The 19671-nt window shown below is 49.4% G+C and overlaps 3 protein-coding genes across 7 annotated transcripts in view; 1 reads left to right on the top strand and 2 right to left on the bottom strand.

The window, feature by feature from the left end:
* IFT172 (intraflagellar transport 172) overlaps positions 1 to 11200 on the top strand; it is a 39281-nt gene extending 28081 nt beyond the window's left edge. The window contains exons 35-49 of one of the 5 annotated variants that reach the window (XM_082758126.1): positions 7 to 136; positions 714 to 812; positions 1333 to 1442; positions 1952 to 2015; positions 2507 to 2593; positions 4283 to 4399; positions 4885 to 4995; positions 5781 to 5900; positions 7469 to 7564; positions 8071 to 8130; positions 8997 to 9095; positions 9493 to 9646; positions 10484 to 10575; positions 10841 to 10926; positions 11038 to 11200. In XM_082758126.1, the coding sequence (XP_082614252.1) occupies positions 7 to 136; positions 714 to 812; positions 1333 to 1442; positions 1952 to 2015; positions 2507 to 2593; positions 4283 to 4399; positions 4885 to 4995; positions 5781 to 5900; positions 7469 to 7564; positions 8071 to 8130; positions 8997 to 9095; positions 9493 to 9646; positions 10484 to 10575; positions 10841 to 10926; positions 11038 to 11098 (1486 nt within the window). In that variant the 3' untranslated portion in view covers positions 11099 to 11200. Of the gene's footprint in view, positions 1 to 6; positions 137 to 713; positions 813 to 1332; positions 1443 to 1948; positions 2016 to 2506; positions 2594 to 4282; positions 4400 to 4884; positions 4996 to 5780; positions 5901 to 7468; positions 7565 to 8070; positions 8131 to 8996; positions 9096 to 9492; positions 9647 to 10483; positions 10576 to 10840; positions 11009 to 11037 lie in introns of those variants that run through there. The other 4 variants (XM_082758125.1, XM_082758127.1, XM_082758129.1 and 1 more) reach the window with 4 other exon arrangements.
* A 59-nt stretch (positions 11201 to 11259) lies between these two features.
* KRTCAP3 (keratinocyte associated protein 3) lies at positions 11260 to 13976 on the bottom strand (the record flags this gene model as incomplete). The annotated part of the gene is made up of 6 exons (XM_082755998.1): positions 11260 to 11748; positions 11958 to 12029; positions 12323 to 12457; positions 12711 to 12911; positions 13585 to 13644; positions 13758 to 13976. 5 exons carry the CDS (start codon positions 13974 to 13976, stop codon positions 11964 to 11966), a joined length of 681 nt encoding a protein of 226 aa, XP_082612124.1. The 3' UTR covers positions 11260 to 11748; positions 11958 to 11963.
* An 87-nt stretch (positions 13977 to 14063) lies between these two features.
* Positions 14064 to 19671, bottom strand: part of NRBP1 (nuclear receptor binding protein 1) — a 40340-nt gene continuing 34732 nt past the window's right edge. Inside the window, exons 13-18 of the mRNA XM_082757574.1 lie at positions 16324 to 16374; positions 16067 to 16202; positions 15928 to 15981; positions 15440 to 15503; positions 15298 to 15353; positions 14064 to 15105 (exon numbers count right to left, since the gene is read on the bottom strand). Of these exons, the coding sequence (XP_082613700.1) occupies positions 15007 to 15105; positions 15298 to 15353; positions 15440 to 15503; positions 15928 to 15981; positions 16067 to 16202; positions 16324 to 16374 (460 nt within the window). The 3' untranslated portion in view covers positions 14064 to 15006. The remainder of the gene's footprint in view (positions 15106 to 15297; positions 15354 to 15439; positions 15504 to 15927; positions 15982 to 16066; positions 16203 to 16323; positions 16375 to 19671) is intronic.

Genomic DNA, 19671 nt, shown 5'->3' with positions numbered 1-19671 from the left:
TTACAGAGGAACAGAAGGACTGCTGGAGCAAGCACGGGAGTGGGAGCAGGCTGGGGAATATGCCAGGGCAGTGGACTGCTACCTGAAAGTGCGGATTTCCAACAACAGCATCCTGATGGAGAAGTGTTTGCTGAAGGTATGGTTTCCTTCATCAGATATACTATCTGGGAGGACTCCCACAACCTGCAGGGCTCAAGAGACGATCTGCATGCCCCAGTGACTGTAGGGACTGAAAGCATTTAATGACCATTCTCTTAAGCCTGTAATGGACTGTCCACTTTTCCTGTGCTGTGCTGACATCCTTCCTCTGGCACCACTTCCAGCAGCATGCCAATATCTTTATGCCCATATCTCCCTGCACTGAAAAACTAGACTTTATGACTTAGATATTGGCTAGACAAGTGCCCTATCTTCTCATGGACCATGTCCATCAACCTTTGAGTTGTGTTCTTGCTCATACTTTTCATTATTAACCTGTCCTTTTACCAACCTCAGTAATGATTATGTTCTTGTCTAATCATCTCCCGTGTGTAAAAGTAGCTGGACTTTGCTTCTCCGAGTTGCTGAAGCAGACTGTCTTTTTTCCTTCTCTTCCCCACATAGTTCAAGTGTTCCTGACAGTCAGTCTTTCAGCTGGAAATGAGCTCTTTCCAGATCCATCCCTCTCTCAAATTGCTCTTATCATTCACGTTCTTGACAATTTCTCTTCACAGGCTGCTGAGTTGGCCATTAAGTTCTTGAGTCAGTCACAGAGCATGGAGGTCACACGGACTGTGGCTCCTCAGCTGGTGGCCATGAAGAAATACAGTTCGGTGAGAGCTGGCACTTGCTCCTAAGGAAGAAATAGGAAGGGAGAGCTGTATCCAAGGGGAGGAGGCCTAGTCACATCCTGGGGTGATGGGTGGGTGGCCTGATCCATCATTAGGCAGTGCTGAGTCCTCAGAGAATAGGAAGCAGGGGAAGGGATCAAGTCCTGGAATGGTGTGAGAGACCTGGGCCTTGGAAGGAGGCAGGAAAAAGAAGGGGAGTATCTTTTCACAGAATCACAGAATTGTGGGGTTGGAAGGGACCTCAGGAGATCATCGGGTCCAACCCCTCTGCCAAAGCAGGTTCCCTAGAGCAGGTTGCCTAGTTAGGCGTCCAGACAGACCTTGAATATCTCCAGAGAAGGAGACCCCACAATCTCCCTGGGCAGTCTGTTCAAAAAGGCTTTTGGGAAGAGACTTTCAGTTGCTGCTATGTGCTGAGAATTTCCAACAGCTACAGCTCCAGCCTGGGCTACAAGGTGCCTTTGGGGTTTTGTTCCACATGGGACTGTCTCTGGCCTTGCAGGCAGCCGAGCTCTACCTCAACTTGGACCTCATCCGAGAGGCTATTGATGCCTTCATTGAAGGGGAAGAATGGAGTAAAGCCAAGCGCGTGGCCAAGGAGTTGGACCCCAGGTATGCGCTGAACTCCTCGAATGAGACTCTTCCATCTCCCTCTCTCATCCCAAGATAATCCCTTGTCCTGTCTTGTCCTGCTTTCCCCAGGTTTTCTGGATTTTCCCCACAGTGATCTTCCCAGACTTGATAGGGGACATTCACCACAGCTGCCCTTCCCAATATCCCCCATCTGGTGTACCCATGACACTCTTCTATTGCCCCATTGCCATTCATCCCATGTATATCTTAATCCCCTTTTGTCGTACCCCTATCTCTCATTTCCTTGTTACATTCCTTTGCATACACTTCTTCATGAAAAGGCCTGTGATACCTTTCTCTCCTCACACGTATTTCTGCCCAGACTCTTTCTTCCCCCTTCTACCTAAGCACCCAGCAGTAAGACATGAAAAATGTGGCACAGCTGTAAGTCCTCTTTAGCCCAAAGAAGACAAAGTTGAATCTGCACTTCTGCACTGATGCAGGGAACTATTAATCTGCTGTGTATTAAGATTATTTCTGCCCAGTAGGTCAGAGGAGTATGTGGACCAGTGTTACAAGGAGTATTTAAAGAACCAAGGAAAGGTAGATTCGGTATGTATTTGGGATGTTCCACAGGTTATGGAGTCATGTCAGGATGCTGGGACATAGGTCCTTGGGGCCTTCCTCATGGGGCTTTTACCTGAAAATGTCCATAGGTGAGGATTCTATATATGCCTGAGTCGAGGTTTCTGCATACCAGATGGGTCACATTGGATCTTTGAGAGTGGTGAGGCACTGGAACAGGTTGCCCACAGAAGCTGTGGATGCCCCATCCCTGGAAGTGTCTAAGACTGGGTTGGGTGGGGCTTTGAGCAACCTGGTCAAGATGAAGGTGTCCCTGCCCGGGGGGGGGGGTTGAGGGGTTGGAATTAGATTATCTGTAAGATCCCTTCCAATCCAAACCATTCTATGATTTTATGATTCTGTGATTCTATGATCTTTGCTTCCAAAGAGAGGGAGGGACTGTGGGTATTTGAAGAAAAGATGTAGGTGGTTAGGAAGCCTTGCCTGCACAGTGAGTTTATAGTTGTTTCCATCCTCAGCTGGTGGGAATAGATGTCATGGCTGCTTTGGATATGTATGCAGAGCAGGAGCAATGGGAGAAGTGTCTGGAGGTTGCAGCTAAGCAGGTGAGTACCTGTGCGAGCCCTCAGTAGATGGACTTGGGGCCCTGGTTCTCCGAAGCAGGGTCATCAGGAATGGGTGAGCAGGGGCAAAGCAGCCTGTTTTGTGAGGACCATGGGGAGACACCGCAGCAGCTGAAAGAACACCTCTCTGCTGTCTCCATCATAGCCAAGCACACCTATTAATGAAGCATTAGAAATCAGAAGCACATTGTGTTTCAATTTTGTGATTGATAGAACATTGAAAAAAAGCTAAGCAAGTTGTTCAGGCTCAAAGTAATAGGTATTAAGGAAACAGAGATATGTAAAAGATAGCCTTTTTTCTACATATTCTTTAGAGGCCTGGCGTCAGTTGAAATTAAATTTATTTATCATGAAAGCAAATTTGACATTTTTGCATTTTTACTGACAGAAAGCCAAAAAATGACCCCAGCAGATTGATAAAAACAGAAAACCAAAATGAAGCTGTTCTGCATTGCTATTCCAATACAGTACCAGGATCTAATTTGTCTGGCAAACATTGATAACTTGGGCAAGCACTGATAATGCATTGTGCTGTATTTTTATGTTCCTAATGCAATGAGCAGTAAGCTGAGTTTAGGTCCTTGATGAAATCAAGTTCATTCAACAATGAACTTGATTTATTTTTGACTCAGACTTCTCTGATGATGTGAATGTTTTTTGTTGTAGTTATTATCTACGATGTTCTAATTATTCGGGAGATACCAGTGTTGACCTTCAAACTCAGTTTTATAGTATAAGGCTTAATCAGCTTTATTGTCAACAAAGCACAACGAATACTAGTATACTTACTCCAGGAACATGTTAGCCTGTATGTGTCTTTAAGGAAGTGTTAGCACAACCTTGTTCCACAGCAAGTGCAAAACTTAATGACTTTTGACTCAGCTGTTATACAACAATTATATGCGGGGGGGAAAGTTAGGTTTATCAAAACAGGTTACATACCAGACTTAATATGCATCCCTAACACCTAGCGTTTCATGAGCATCCAGATCTGGGTGTTCAAGTTGTAGACATGTCATAGTGGCACTGTCCTCTCTTGTGTTTAATAAACTTGTTTCCATTGCTCATTTTTTTTACAAGATTGCACATCTTGTGCCATCTTCCTCAGTAGTATATTTTAAGCCTGTGCAAAACAGATACTATCTCACTTAAAGTTTCTGTAGGCCTACTACAGTCAGTCCTTAGCAAAGTAGGATCAGCATATGTATGAACAGTTCTCCAAGAAGGCCTATAGCCTCAGCAATCTGAGTAATTTGAGTAATGGACTAGAGCAGCCTTGCATATTACGAACGTCTTCAGTCCACAAAAGTGCTTGGATTCATTCTTTCATTAGACTAAGGACCAGTTTACAACTAGTATCTGTGGTGCCGCATTGTAGAGATACTGCTTCTGTTAGATATTTGGGAGAATTCATTTGGCAAGTGGTGGACAGCAGAAAGACAACTTTATTTTTCAGGTATGAAGGATCAGCACAGCATCAGCTAGCCAGGATTAGAGGCGTCACATGGGGCCCAAGTCAAAGACATGCAGTCTGTATCTGTCATTAGCTGCCCTTACCCTTTGGGACTCAGGTGCACGGATGTGTGCACACAAATCTGAAACTGTCACTACCAACTGACAAACATTCATCTCATGACTCTCATGCTACCGTTTTCTGTGTGCCTTCTCCAGAACTATAAGGTCTTGCACAAGTATGTAGCTCTCTTTGCAACCCACCTCATCCGGGAGGGCAGCTGGGACAAAGCCCTGAGCCTATATGTACACCATGGAGCACCTGCCAACCCACAGGTAATGAAGACAGCATTACATCCCAGAGTGAGCTTCCAGAGAGTGCTATGATCTGCTAAATGAGTCAGGCTTCCAGTCCAGAGCTGGGGCTGCCAGGTGTTGTCCAAGCCACTTCAACACCGTTGTAGATTCTTTAATAGGTTCCTAAGGTAGAGGACTAAATGCAGCCCCCTAGCATATCACACATAGGGACAGAGGAGAGGGGTGTTGAGTATTTGTGTTGATTTTGAACACCTTAGCTACCAAGTCCAGAATAAAAGCAACCATGTTTGCCTCTTTGAGAGAGCTGGCTGGAGGAAACATTCTTTCCCATTTCCCTGTCTTGTCCTGTTGCATTCCTTGCAACCAGCATTCTGCAGTAGCACTGCTTTGTGAGCCTGTGAGCAGAGCTGCCATTCCCTTAAGCCTGTGCTAAACAGTAGAAGGACTCAAAACTTCTGACTCACCAGCTGTGTCCCTCAAGATTTCTCTCATTTTTGTTGCAGAACTTCAACATTTACAAGCGTCTCTTTGTGGAAATGGTGAATGCATCTGGCATGAACTGTGCTGAGGCCTACTCCAGCTGGGCTGACCTACGTGATGTTCTCTTCAGTCTGGTGAGTATGGGCCATGGCCACCATTGCCTGTTAAAGTCCAACATTCTGGTGGCTCCTAGCAGGGAAAAAGAACTAGGCTCTGGACAGATGACACAGGAAATAGAACACAAACCAAGGGGAGAGAGGTGACAGTGGAGACAGTAGAACAACAGGATCCTGTGAGGTGGACATGGCTGGGCAAGAGAAGTCAGGGAAAAAGATGACCCTGCACTTAAGACCAAATTCTAGAAGCACATCTGAATGTTGGCTCTTGCAGAGTTCCCCGTGTCACTGCTACATGGGAGCCTATCACAACAGTCCCACTTTTCATCTTATATTTGGCAACGTAAGTGGGGCAAGAACCTGGGAAAAGCAAAGGACTACTGAGACTGCAAAATAATAGGCCTCCCCATCTCCCCAGAGATTCTTACAGCCCTGTGCTCCTTTTTACCTGCCCCCAAATTCCTCAGCCCATGATTGCCTTTGCTCTGTTTCTGTTCCACAAATACCCACCTCTGACACAAACTATATCCAGAAATCCCCTTGTTGATCCAATCTCCACTGCTTCCAGTGTTGTCAGTTGCTGCAGTATTACTGGCTCTCCCCTTCTCTCACAAACTCCTCACTTCAGCACTTTGCAGGACCCAGAGCACTCAAGATACAGCCCTTTTCCAATCCCTCAAGGTGCCTGGGTATTTTAGATATTCGTCTTTCTCCCAGCTTCTTCCCAGACTCAAGTGGGTGAAGAGTGCCCCTCTGCTCACATGCTCCTTTATTATTTATTATTCTCTCTTTATCTTTTTTAGTGTGAAAATTTAGTAAAGTCAAGTGAGGCAAACACTCCAGCACATGAAGAGTTTGAGACTATGCTGCTGATATCTCACTACTATGCAACCCGCTCCGCTGCTCAGGGTGTGAAGCAACTGGTAAGGTTCTTGAAGTTCCTTTGTCAAATCAACACCATGAGTGCAGAGCCCTGCGGGATCATGCAGGTTTAGGGCTCTTCATAGTTCACTCTTCCACTTCATGGATCACTTTCACATCATGGATGGATGAGAATTAGACTATAGTGATCTGTAAGCCCACCACTAGTACGTGGAACTAGAGACAGTCTTCTCTGACTCCTTATATTGGGATCTGTCCCCAGCCACTGAGGCTGAGATATAAACCAGGGGAAAGGGGATCCATATGGTCAGAGTGACCTGTGAGAGCAGAGGCACCTATAGAAATACAGGAATCATACAAAAACCTGGTCTTCCCAGGAGAGACATTGCTTCCTCTTCAGTTGTCCTAGGCCATGACAGCCACTGGGTTTCACACATAGTCTTGAGAACAGATTGGCCTTGCACAAAGTTTTAGAAGCTCATGGGCCTGTGTACTGGGCCTCACAAGGCGCTGTATTGTTGAGTCTTTTGTGCACTGGGATTTGTTTTGGACCATGATATAAAGCAGAGTTCCTGCTGAAGTCTGGATCCACGTGGATTATGGATGGAACTGTGATAGAGACCTATATGAATGTGGGACTGGAGCTGTGACAGTACAGGCTGAACAAGAGAAAAGTTCCCAGAGTTAGGATTCTAGTGAAAATCATAGAGCAGACTGGTGGTTTCCCATAGCTGAGTGTGTTGGGGATCCAGACAGAGGTCTATCAGATAGAAAGAGATAAGCCTGACATCTTGAAGACCTATACAGACACACAGTTGTGGAATGTTGAGGTGTTGGGTAGTCTAATTGGAACCATGAAGGAGGGGTGGCCTTCCCAGTTCTAGCAAGATGAGAACCTATCTAGCAAGCAGAAAAGTGAAATTCATCTTGTATTCCTTCTTACCCCTCACTGTCCCAGAAGTCTTATGTTATGAAGAAAAAGAATATTTACTGTGAGTGTAGCTGAGCACTGGAACCAGTTGCTTAGAGAGGCTGGAGAGTTTCCATTCCTTGCACTATTCAAAACCTGACTAGACATGGACTTGAACAACCTACTGTAGCTGAACCTGCTTTAAGCAGGATAGGGCGCTGTGCTGGTCTAGATGATCACCAGAGAGACCTTCCAACCTCAGCTATTCCATGATTCTGTGACTTAGATGATGGGAGGGGAGTTTGGGCATGGCTTCTAGTAAAAATAAAAAGATTTATAAGGCAGAACATAAGACTGAAGGAAGAGATGATAACAGAAAATAACTACTGAAACAGGAAAGAAATAATCTGTTTTCAAGCTCTTTGTATGTCTTGGATAAGTAAGGAATCTAGTTACCACAAGGGAGATGAATGTTAAAAGAAAAAACTTTCTAGCAGGAGACCTCCAACCTGGAATGGCCATGAACAAAGTTTCTAAAAGCTCTTTCAGTGAAGTCTCTTAAGTTAGATAAACACATCAGGAATATGTGGCTGCAGGGTCTCTGCTCTAAGGTAGTGGTTTTATGATCTCGTGAGATCCCTTCCAACCTATTTTTTTCTGAGATGACTGTTATGGCTTTACTGTCCCCTTTGTCTGCAGGACACTGTGGCTGCTAAGCTGTCCATTTCCCTGCTGCGCCACACTGAACTCATCCCTGCAGACAAGGCTTTCTATGAAGCTGGTATAGCTGCCAAGGTGAGAACTATCTGCCACCAGAGCAGCTCAGGAGGTGGAGGACCTTGGGCTCAGGGCTTCTCAACTTTATCTTCCACAGTCTTCCCCGAGCTGCATTGGTACAACAGCAGCCAGACACTGTCTTATGGAGTTCTTTCCTCAAACATCTTGACAGCCTCTGTATTTTGTCACGGATTGGCAGTAGGTAGTGGGAGGGCAAATCTCAACTAGCAAGAGTACATGAACTGTGGACCTATGTGGTAGACCAGAGGCCACATTATATTGTATGGCTCTGTAGATGCAGGACTTCAACTGGTTCACCTTGCTCTGGGTCATCTGTTATCTACTGACAATCCTGATGCTACAGACTGACCACCTACCCAGACATAATGACATATGGCAAGCATAGCAGCTTGTTCTTACTGTCTGATGCTGGCTTTCTAGCCCATCACTAAAGTGGGAGAGTTGTGGCTGTGGAGATAAGCTATCAGCTGTGTGATCTCACTTGGGGTTTCTCTCTACACTAGGCAGTCAACTGGGAGAACATGGCATTCATCTTCCTGAACCGTTTCCTGGACCTCTCAGATGTGCGTATGGTCTGCTGGGGGAGAAGACTATCACACTTAAAAATGATAGTGGTCTGTAGGGCCCACACAGACCCTTAGCCTGGCCATGAGACTCCTGAGGTTTCAATGTGGCAGCACATTTGTGAGCTGGTATTGATGGAGAATGCAGGGGCCCTGCACTTTGCTCTCTCTGCATGTGTGCACCAAGTGCTGGGTACCCCAGCATTAGCTGTGGAAGGACTTGCCATGCAGAGCACCTGAACAACCCTGACCATGTCACCATGCATGTGCCAGAGTCACCATGCATGTGTGTTGCAGCAAAGAGCAAGTTGGCCTAACAGTTTAGGCCTGTAGTCTTCATGGCTGCAGGTGCTCTTGCAGCCTTCAGGATGATCTCACCTGAGCTGTTCAAACAGAAGGAAAATTATTGGGGGGGAGGGGGAGAGAAGGGGAATGGCAGTTGGCAGTGGAAGAAGACATGGCTTGATGCTGTAGCAACGGTGATGCAAGAATCAGGCACTGAGTCCCCATGCTCAATTCCTTCCTTGAATAGCCGGTTGGTTACCATAAAACACCAAAAATCCTTGGAAGCTGACAGACCCTACTATACCAGTCTTCCACATGCAGTCAGCAGCTGCTGGAAAAAAATGCTCCCTATTTCATCTTTCCTTCCTTTGAGGCTAACTGGCAAGCTTGAGTAGTACAGCGTTTAAGGAGCATACATCCTCTGGCACTGCTGAGGATGGCTATAAATTGCCACCTCCCAGGAGGGCCAAGTCATCACACTGATAGATAGGGGCATAGGTAATACCACCATTAGAATACAGATTGTAATGCGAATGCCAAGGATAGTATTGCCTATTGTTCCATCACTTCTCCTTTCACAGGCCATTGAAGAAGGGAACCTGGATTCTCTGGACCACTCAGATTTCCAGAACACAGACATTCCCTTTGAAGTGCCTCTTCCAGCCCATCAACATGTGCCTGTGAGTATCATCTACCTTCTTCAGCTCCCTTGAACAGTGATTATACCTTAGGTCCCTTCTGAACAGGGACTGGAGCAAGGGTGACAGTACAGAAGATGGAAATGCAGTTAGCTCTCTCCCCCATCCTCCCCACCACAAACACACGTGCAGCACCAGTATACACACACACATGCTTTCTCATGCTCCCTCTGCAATATACACTTACTTCTGCACACATCCATGCACTCATTCCCCACCATCAACCCCCATACACACAAGAGTGTGTATGTGCATACACACATCCTGCATGCATGCTCATGTCCTGCTCTCCCCAGTGTGCTCCCTAGTGTTGAGGAGCAGCAGCTAGGCAGTGGCACAGCATGCAGTATCAGGAGTTGCCCAGGCCTCTGTCCTGCAGGAAGAGAACCGGGAGGAAGCCAGGGACTGGGTGCTTACCATGTCCATGGACCAGCGTCTGGAGCAGGCGCTGCCACAGGATGACCGTGACACATATGAAGCTTCATTGGTGGCAGCAAATACAGGGGTGCGCTCCCTGCCCTGTGTGCTTACAGGTATGTATGCTCCAGGCCACCTCACACATATGTAGGGAGTGGGGACCATCGTGCAGGTAGGTCTGAGAGAGAGTCAGGCAATGCTGTAAAAGGAGTAGGGAGGTTGTGTGGCTATAGGGAACGGTTCAGCTGGATGAGATAGATTGGCCCGTTTTTTAACTGTGAGGATAACTGAGCACTGGAACAGGTTGCTCAGAAGTTGTGGCATTTCCATGCCTGGAGATTTTCAAAAGCCATTTGGATATCATACTGGGCAACCAGCTCTATGTGGCCCTGCTTGAGCAGGGAGGTTGGACCAGATGACTCTTTCAAACATAACTATTATTTTTCTATGACTGCTCAGCCTTGCACAGCACTGCCTAGGACATGCTGCCCAGGCTGGCCAGAGCGGGCACACACATGCACATGTAGCACCTGTCCCCACTTTGCTGCCTTCTACAAAAGCTATCTGCACTGGCAAGGACTGTCCCCCACACAGTGCACACCTCACAGTGGGGACAGTGTTGGAGGAGTGGGTTGGAGAAGGAGGTGGCACAGGGATGGGCCTTCAGGAACAGGGTTCTGGCTCCAAAGCTCAGGAGGGAAGGAGGGAGGTGCTGTCATTTTAGATTCACTGGATTGCCTTGCTGAGAGCAGATCAGCCTTCATCTTCCTTTGATGCCACCATTGTGGGCACTTCGTTCCTTGTTCTAATCTGCCAGAGGCAGCATTATTCCTCTACAGTGCCTATTGGGAGTTGCCCTAGCCAGGTGGCCATAGCAAGGAAGGATGGAGTGCACAGGGGAGGGGTCCATTGTGGGTCTCACCTTGTTTGTGAGGTTGTTACTGTATGGCCAGGGTATCCTGTGCTAAGGAACAAGATAGAGTTCAAGCGTCCAGGCCGAGAAGCCAGCAAAGACACATGGAACAAGTTCCTGATGGCTGTCAAGGTGAGCCAGGCATTCCGTGGGGCAGGGAGACAAGCTGCAGGGTGTTTAATGCTGTCATTCTTGCTGATTATAAAACATTGTCCCACTTGGTGGAGCTACACCAAACCAGGGCCATTTTAGTGCACCACCCTCTCTGCATGCTGCTGGGCTGGAATGGTGCTGGGGCATACCTGTGCAGCTCTGTCAGTTCCCTGGGGTGCCCTTGGGCAGAGGGTGTCTGCAGTGCCACACTGCCAATACCAAGGACATCTCTTTTATTTTGCAGACATCTCACAGCCCTGCATGCCAAGATGTGCTCAAGTTCCTCAGCCAGTGGTGTGGGGGACTCCCGAGCACCGGCTTCTCTTTCCAGTGAGTGGGACAGGGAGGAACAATTGCAGCTTTCTATCCTGTTTTTCAGCTCCCTCCACTTCTGTCCCCAATAAACATGTGTCTCAGCACTGCTGTGCTTCTCTTTGTCAGGGGCTGCAGAGTCCTGGAGCGCACACAGCTCCCAGGCTGTGCTTCCTTGGCCTCAACCTGATTACTAAACATGCAGACTCCACCATGATGGATGACTGTCACAATGAAGCCTTGTGTCAAGAGGGGAGTGCATACCAGGCAGGAAGATAGGCTAACACACCAGCTGCACTGTCCTTCCCAGCTCCCAGCCACCCTGGGGAAACACTGCAGCCAATGTGAAAATTAAAACTTTATTTACTCAGAGAAACAACAGTTGTTCACAACAAAGAGGTTCTTCACCTGCTGCTTGGCCTGCTTCTGAGCACAAGCACAGCAAGCTGGCCTTGCCTGCTCTGCAGATGGACCAGGCCAACCTTTACTGTTGCCAGGCCATAGCCCCCCCCCCCAACCCCTCTACTCTGGTTGAGCATGTGAGAGACTGACGGAGCTTTTAGTGCACCAGGAAGGGGCTCATGGCCTGGGGGGGCATGGAGAGCATGTTCAGGGAACATGGCACCTGCGAGGCAAAGGGTGCCTGATGGCTATGGGCACCTTGTGTTTGGGACCTTCAGGGTTTGTCCCAGTTGGAGGGGAGGGAGGGGGGCAGAAGGGACACAGGTGAGCATATCTCTCCACCCCCCCCCCGCAGCCCACCCTGTCCATGCCTACACCTGTGGCAGGTGCAGGGTACAGCTTCACCCCCACTGTATGAGAGCACTCATGCAGCACCACCTGCAGGGAAAGAGTGGGTATCAGTCCAGAGCTGTGCTGCAGGGCCAGGGACTATGCAGACACCTCTGGCCAATATTTGTAGTAGTGCTTGGAAAGAGAAGTCTTAGGAAGCTGATGAGAGAAGGCTCTTTTGACGGCACAGCCCTCCCCCATGCCCCCCCCCGACCTCCCCAGCCCCTTTACAGCCCACACTGCAACACTGCACTCACCTCCCACTAGGCACAAGTCTCAGCCACCCCAAACAGGTGTTGCCCCTCCTTCAGCGTACCTGGCTTGACCAGCTATAAAAAAAGAGAGGTAGAGGTTTGCAGGGCCCTACAAAAGATGTGAGAAGGGTTGGGGCAGGAGAGTCCTCAGGCCAGCCAGGACAGAACAGGCTTGGCTATCAGCAGGACTGGTTCCACCTGCAGCAACCCAAGATGAAAGGGTAGCAGTCCATCACCAGTGTTGGCTAGTAGTCCAAATTTATTTCACACACTGTACTTATTGCCTGTTTGGATGAAAACAAAACCCAGCACTTTCAAAATGCAGGGACAGGCACAGAAACCTGTCTGTACTGATGGGGGGGGCATACCTGGTCTTTACGATAGGTGTGTCCACAGGGGCCAATGCCCTGTAGGATCAGGGCCACCAAACAGCACCTGCCAGATAGCACAGCTTCTGCAGCCACCAGCACCATGGAGGGGAACCAGAGCGCCAGAGCTGTGTCCTGCAGAAGGTCAGAAGTCTCTCAGGGACTGTGGATGCACTGCACCCAGCGTACTTGCATACAGCTGAGAGGAGAGCCCATGCAGGCAAAGGGGTTGGGGAGGGGAGGAGCAGGAAAGGGCTGGGAAAAAAAGGAAGCAGGAAAGAGAACCAGGAAAGAGAAATGAAACAAAAGGAAACCGCGGGGGGGGGTTGGGGGGGGGAGGAGGGAACACAACAGACAGGTACAAGGGGCACTGGCCCCACATACTCACATAGATGCGCGTGGTGTTGAAGGGACAGTCGTTGGTCGCTATGGCTGCACGGGCATCAGCTGGCAGTGCAGAGCTGTTGCAGCCGGTGACAAGGCGCATGCCACGGCTGTGAACTGTGAGGGCGATGGCTAGCGCCAGGCCCACGCTGCATGCTGTGGACAGCAGGCAGTTCAACAGGGACACACTCAGTAAGGTCCAATGCTGCTGGCAGCAAGGAAAGCATGTGAGAGTGGTGCTGGCCAGAGCCAGGGGAAACACCAGGGCTAGACACTGCCACTGCATGGGCCAAGCACACACCTCTGTGTGGTCCCTGTGCAGGGTAATGAAGGCACTGGTAACCCTGCAGAAGTTTGTGCCAAATACATACAATCCCTTGCTTCTTCTCATGTGGCTCAGTCCTCTACTTTGACAAAACTTTTGTACTGCTCACATCCTTCATCTTGCTCATGAACCAAGAGCCTGCTCCCACAGTCTCCTGCAGCCCGAAGCCCATTTTGCCCCATCTCCACAAACAGCTGAGGCTATCAGCAGCAGCCCTGCCTCATGCAGACCCACACTGTGTGAGCCCACAGTGAGATGCCTGACTCCAGCTGCAGCTTTTATGCTTTAGCTGAAACTTTTCTACCCCAAGATGATGCTTGGTGCCCAGCCTGCTGCCCATCCTCCCAGTGCTGCCAAGGAGGTGGAGGCAGCAGCACAGCAGGCAACACCTGCAACTCTGCAAGCTATCAAGGCACCCGCAGCAGAAGCGGAAGGAACTGCTGAGGACAAGGTCCAGAGGAGTGGCTGGTGGCAGGGCCCAGGCTGCATGGAGGCCCCCAACCTGCCCTTTCCCTGGGTGGCTTAGCTCTCGGTCTCGCAGCCCCACACTCACCAGGACTGCCCGGGACAGGTTGTGTGACACCAGGATGGCAACGATGCCCGCAGTGATGCTCTGCAGGGAGAGATCCTCATTCAGCAGGCGCCTCGGATGGGGCCAGGTTCCCCCCCCCCCCCCCCGCCCCCGAGGCCCAACCTTCGTCCCCGTCCCAGCCCCACCGCTCTCACCAGCAACCCGGAGACCACGGACACGACGTTGGCCACCGCGTACTCAGGGGTGACAGCGCGGCTGGCGCGGGCCACGTGCCGCAGGACGGAGCCGTGCACGATGGCACCGAGCACCAGGCTGCCGTGGCCAAGCACGATGAGCCCCAGCCCCGCGCGCATCAGCCGCCGCGGCTCCGCCAGCGCCGCCAGCCCCCGCCGCGCCGCGCGCCCGCCCGCCATGGCCGCCGCTGCCCCGAGAGGCCGCCCCCAGGCGGAGCCGCCCCCGGGCCCAGCCCCGCCCCAGCCCGGAAAGAGGCAGCACTCAGGTATTTACAAAACAGTTTATTAAAAATAGGAAATGATAGAAATGAGATGCGGGGGCAGCGCTGCGCCCAGCCCTGGAGAGGCATGTGGGACTATAGGTTCAGCCCCTTCAAGCACCCCGAGGCAGAAGGGGGGCCCTACGGGAGCCTAGGCAGAATTGCTGCCCCAGCAGCCCCCATGCCAGCACCACTGGGCTCCACGCTGCCTGCGGAGGTCCAAAGTGCACACAGGACCCGTGGCAGCATAGAGCAGGGCAGGTAGGGCTAAGCTAGGCTCCAGGATGCTGCTGTAGGGGACACAGCCCAGGTCAGCATACACCACAGCCTTGCACCTACGGTGCACGCTGAAGTGCAGGACAGAGGCTGTGCAAAACAAGTAAACAAAGTGCAGCCAAAGGGGAGCAGAAGAGGCAGGCAAAGCGCCAGGCTGGTGCTATGGGAACCTGGCCACCCCTGGCTCCCTCTGCCCAGGAAGGAGGGTAGTGACTATTGCCAGAGGCAGTTGCAGAGGGGTACAAAGTGGGAGCAGGACTTAAGGGCTCGCCCCTGCTTACCTTTAAATTAAAAAAAAAAAAAAAAAAAAAAGGAAAGAAAGAAAGAAGAAAAAACCGTTTCTGTGCTGTGCAAAAGACACTTTGTACAATTCAAACAGAACAAACTCCATGCACATGAATGGGGCTATAGAACACCCCAAGCCAGGACCCGGCTCCCCGGCACCACCTGGCAAAATCCCAACAAAATCAGGGCTGGAAATAATACTGATGCACAAAGTCCCCTTTAATAGGCGGGCAGGGAGGATTGTCACTGGGCCCAGCCACGGCACATGCAGGACGAGCTTCCAAGCACTGCAGCTGGGGTCTTGCTGATGCCCTACGGTGATGGACAGACACAGAAGGGGTCGGTCACAGGCAACAAAGCCGCACTGGCCGCCTGGGAGTCAAGGGGTGCTAAGATGACACAGTCACTGCCGTCAGGGCTCCATTCCGGGTGTAGTAGAACTTGCTAAATGCCTCTTCAAGTAAACAGGTAAGTCTGCTCTGGTCAGCCTGGGAAGAACAAGCTACAGTGAAGCATGGGCCCAGGGGTGGACACAAACACAAAAGCTTGGCCAAAGACTGCCACAGAATGTGGGCAGGGACATATTCTTTTTCTCCTACCTCCCCAGGAAGACAAGGACATTTAAGTCTGAGAAAGGCAATGCAGAGCTACATCCCTGCCTGAAAGTCAAGCCTGCTCACCTCACTGATGAATCCAAGCTGGACCAGTTCGGCTGCCAGTTCCTGGATATTGTCATCTGCAAGACAGGGAAGGGCTTACATCCCAGGTCTAGACTACACTGTTGATCCCAGTGCACAGGAGTACAGGAAGAAAGGTACTTACTGGGCTGCAGGTCACAGCTCAAGTGTCGATTCAACTTGTCTTCCAGTTTCAGCAGCAGTGTTAACTGCATGGTAGAGAAGTTCTTATGAGGAGCTGCAGTTTTACAGGCTGTCACTGGCAGTAGTCACCAGAGCCAGGAATATCCCCCCAAAAAAACATTGAGATAGGAATCACCCCCCTGCAGAACCCCACAGGAGTCTAACAGAAAAAACACATCCAGTGCCATTCCCAAAACACTGATAGCAGCACCATCCTCTGGGGGAAGTGCCTCGAGGCTGCACCAGAAGGGTAACCTCTAAGTGTTAGCTGACTGGAATGTTGTTTACAAGCATATCTGATCTGACTTTGGGCTCCACAAACTGCAACTCTGGTAGCAGAAGGTCACGCTAGGCACCAGCAGCAAATCAGCATACTTAGTACCAGATACTCTGAACAGTTGCCTTACTATACCCCCACACAGCATGGTCAGTGAGAAGATGGGAACGTACATGGTGTTTCACTCCCTCCTCTACTGATTCAATGTTGCACTGCATCAGCACCACCTGAAACAGAAGCAGAGATACACCATGACTTACTGCTTCTGCAGAGCACACCTGCCTGGGGAAGAACAGAGTTCCCATTTCTCACCTTGCGGGTTTCTACCTCAGCTGGCTCTGGAGTTGGAGTTTTCACTGATGGTGGAGCAATGGGAGACTTCACCACCACCTGCTGGGGCTGCTGGGGTCGTGGCATCCCAAAAGCTGTAAGTGGGTAGATACCATTCCTGCAAGAAAGGATCAGGGCCTGAGGTTATGGCTCTCCTAAATGACTCCAGTCTCTCACACAATTAAAGATGCACTTTAAAAAAAAAAAACATAGAAAAAAAAAAAAAAACCACCTCTTACCTTACATCCTCCAGGAATTTGTCCAGCTCCAATGCTGGAGATTGTGAAAAGCTGGAGGGAAAGAAGTACTGAAGTGAGAAGTCATCTAACACTCAAGTCTCTTTAGATGCAGTTTCAAATCCCCATATACTAGACTACACCTGTGTAAGGAGGCAGAATGAGTACAGCCAGTCAAAGGCAAGATGTACTCACCTCTGCCAGTACATCTTTCTGTGCCAGAAGCAACTGTTCACAGAAGCTAAGGATGAGGCAATATTAATGACAGAAAACAGTTATCACCTCCTTGTAGAGAGCTGTCCAAGCTAGAGCTGTGGAAGCTAGCCCAGTAACACTGTTCCCAGCATGGTTTTTTGTTTGTTTGTTTGTTTGTTTTGTAGATATCTGTTCTGCAAGACCCATAAAGTCTGGGTCCCATCTCCAAACAAACAAAGGCACTAAGAGCTGCTAAGGCAAGAACCGCTGCAGGAGGTGATGGCACAGTATGACTTGCCATATCACTCCAGACCAGCAGCTAGAAACTACACCTCAGGATTTAAGGCCCTACCCAAATATTCCTCACTACAGTTCTAGAGACTTTTGTTCTCTGTGTATCTTTTCAACGATATTCATCATTCATCCTTGGTATCTTTTTAATGTAGTGTTCCAAAGGAAGTCTTCCTATCAATTTGTTTTGAACTCCCCAGCCCTTATTTCCACTGAACATCTCACCTGCTGTCAGCTTAGAGATCATAAACACTGACAACCCCTTTCCTTTGTGCATGTCTATTTTTCCCTCTCTCATCCTCAACAATCTACAAAACCTATCAGTCCTTAACCCTGCTCCACACACAAGCCTCTAGCCCAGGACTGACCCAGCAACTTTCTGCCGTCCCTTTCTGGAGAGGTGTTGACAATTATTCCTACCTAGTCACTTGGTAAAGTCAGCTATCTGATCTGCTCCAGCACAAAGGCTGTCACATTGTGCATGCATGATGTACACAATATCTTCAGACGTTTCATCCAGTTAGTGTAACCTTCTCTCCTGTTATTTAGCATCCTGGTATCATATTAGCTCTCAGCTAGTTATGCAGCAGCGTGTTTTCATCAAGCTGTCAATGATCTTTTCCTGTGGCTTTAACTCACAGCCTACTCAGACAGAAACATTTTTTTTTCCTCTCTGAAGCACATTATTGTTCTTTTGCACAGTACAGGGAATTAGTAACACCAGAAGAGTCCACCCTTCTGGTTCTGGTAAGTTATGAGACACAGGTTCTCCTATTTCACTATTTCCCCAGTAAAATATTTTCCTCATCACTACTGTCAATTCAGCTTTTTAGCATACACTTGACCACAACTTTTTAGATTGGTTTAGATTTAGAATTGCAGCAGCCAGTGTTCCCCTTTACTACAGTAAAGTAAGACTATGAAACCGCTTTTGATGAATTTGAGAGATCAGTAAGAAACTGCAAGCTGCTTAAATTCTGCCATGATCATCCAAGTGCTTTGCTGCTCCTACAGTGCTGGTCTGGACTTCACATCTGCCTTGGTTCCTCAAACCACTCTGCACCCCTTTCCAATACACCTGTTATTTTCCCATCTCATCTTCTAGTACAGTAGAAAAATAATACTTTTTTTTTTCCTAGCAGCACAGCTTATGTGGCATTCTGATAAATCATCTGGAAAAGATACTCTCCAACATTTCAAATCATTATTCTGCTTTATTTTACTTTTTCCCAGCACCTGTGATATACTGTGCAACAAAAAAAGCACATCCCAGCTAAGTGTATGCCAAATAACCAATTCTCTGCAGAATGAAGTCCAATATACAGAATTCCTCTTGCACAGCCTTGGCTATTAGTTCTTTGTCCTCTATTCTGACACTTAAAATAAAAATAAAAAGATTCTAAATATAATAAATAAGTACCAGTCCCAGGACAGACCCCTGAGGGACACCACTCATCACCGGCCTCCACCTGGACATGGAGCCGTTGGCCACCACTCTCTGGGTGCAGCCTTCAAGCCAATTCCTTATCCACTAAGTGGTCCACCCATCAAACCCATCTCTCTCCAATTTGGAGATCAGGATGTCATGAGGGACCATGTCAGAGCCCTTACAGAAGTCCATGTAGGTGACATCCATCAGTCTGCCCTTGTCAGTTGATGCAGTTGCTCCATCACAGAAAGCCACCAGTCAGGCACAATGTGCCCTCGGTGAAGCTGTGGTGGCTTCAGATCACTTCTTGTCTTGCATGTGCATTAACATTGCTTCCAGGAGGATCTGTTCCATGATCTTCCCAGGCACAGAATCACAGAATTGTAGGGGTTGGAAGGGACCTCAAGAGATCATCGGGTCCAACCCCCCTGCCAAAGCAGTTCCCTAGAGCAGGCTGCCCAGGTAGGTATCCAGATGGGCCTTGAATATCTCCAGAGAAGGAGACTCCACAACCTCCCTGGGCAGCCTGTCCCAGTGCTCCGTCACCCTCACCGTGAAGAAGTTCTTCCGTGTGTTGGTGTGGAACTGCCTGGGCTCCATTTTGTGGCCACTGCCCCTGGTCCTGAACCACTGAAAAGAGGTTGGCCAAATCCCCGTCTCCCGCACTTAAGATATTTGTAAACATTAAGATCCCCTCTTGGTCTTCTCAAGGCTGAACAGACCCAGGTCTCTGGGACTACTTGCTGAGAGCAGACACTATTTCCTCGTCAAGGTGATCAACGAAGATATTCAACAAGACCAGACCCAGCACCGACCCCTGGGGAACACCGCTAGTCACAGGTCTTCAGTCGGACTCTGCGCTGCCAATCACCACCCTCTGAGCTCAGCCAGTTCTCAACCCAGCTTACTGCCCACTCATCCACCCCACACTTTCTCAGCTTTGCCAGCAGGATATCATGGGAGACAGCATCAAAAGCCTTGCTAAAGTCAAGGTAGATGATATCCACCACTCTCCCCCCCCCCCATCTCCCCAGCTGGTGATGCCATCATAGAAAGCAATGAGTTTGGTCGAGCACGACTTCCCCTTGGTGAATCCATGCTGACTACTCCCCATAACCTTCTTCTCTTCCAAATGCTTGGAGATGGCCTCCAGAACAAGCTGTTCCAACACCTTTCCAGGGACTGGCTATCCTCCAGTCCTCAGGCACCTCTCCTCTTCTCCAGGACCTTTCAAAGATGATAGAGAGTGGTTTGGCGATCACCTCTGCCAGCTCCCTCAGCGCACGTGGATGCATCCCATCAGAACCCATGGACTTGTGTGCATTGAGCCCACTGAGACGCTCCCGAACCACCCCCTCATCAATGAGGGGGGAGATCTACACTTCCCAGACCCCTTCTCCTCCGTCCAGGGTCCAGGGGTCCCTGGGGGGAGTCTT

Source organism: Aythya marila, assembly GCF_965140915.1.
Source record: "Aythya marila genome assembly, chromosome: 3".
Classification (NCBI taxonomy): domain Eukaryota; kingdom Metazoa; phylum Chordata; class Aves; order Anseriformes; family Anatidae; genus Aythya; species Aythya marila.
Note: the sequence above shows the minus strand (reverse complement) of the source record. Positions and strands in the feature narration are given on the sequence as shown.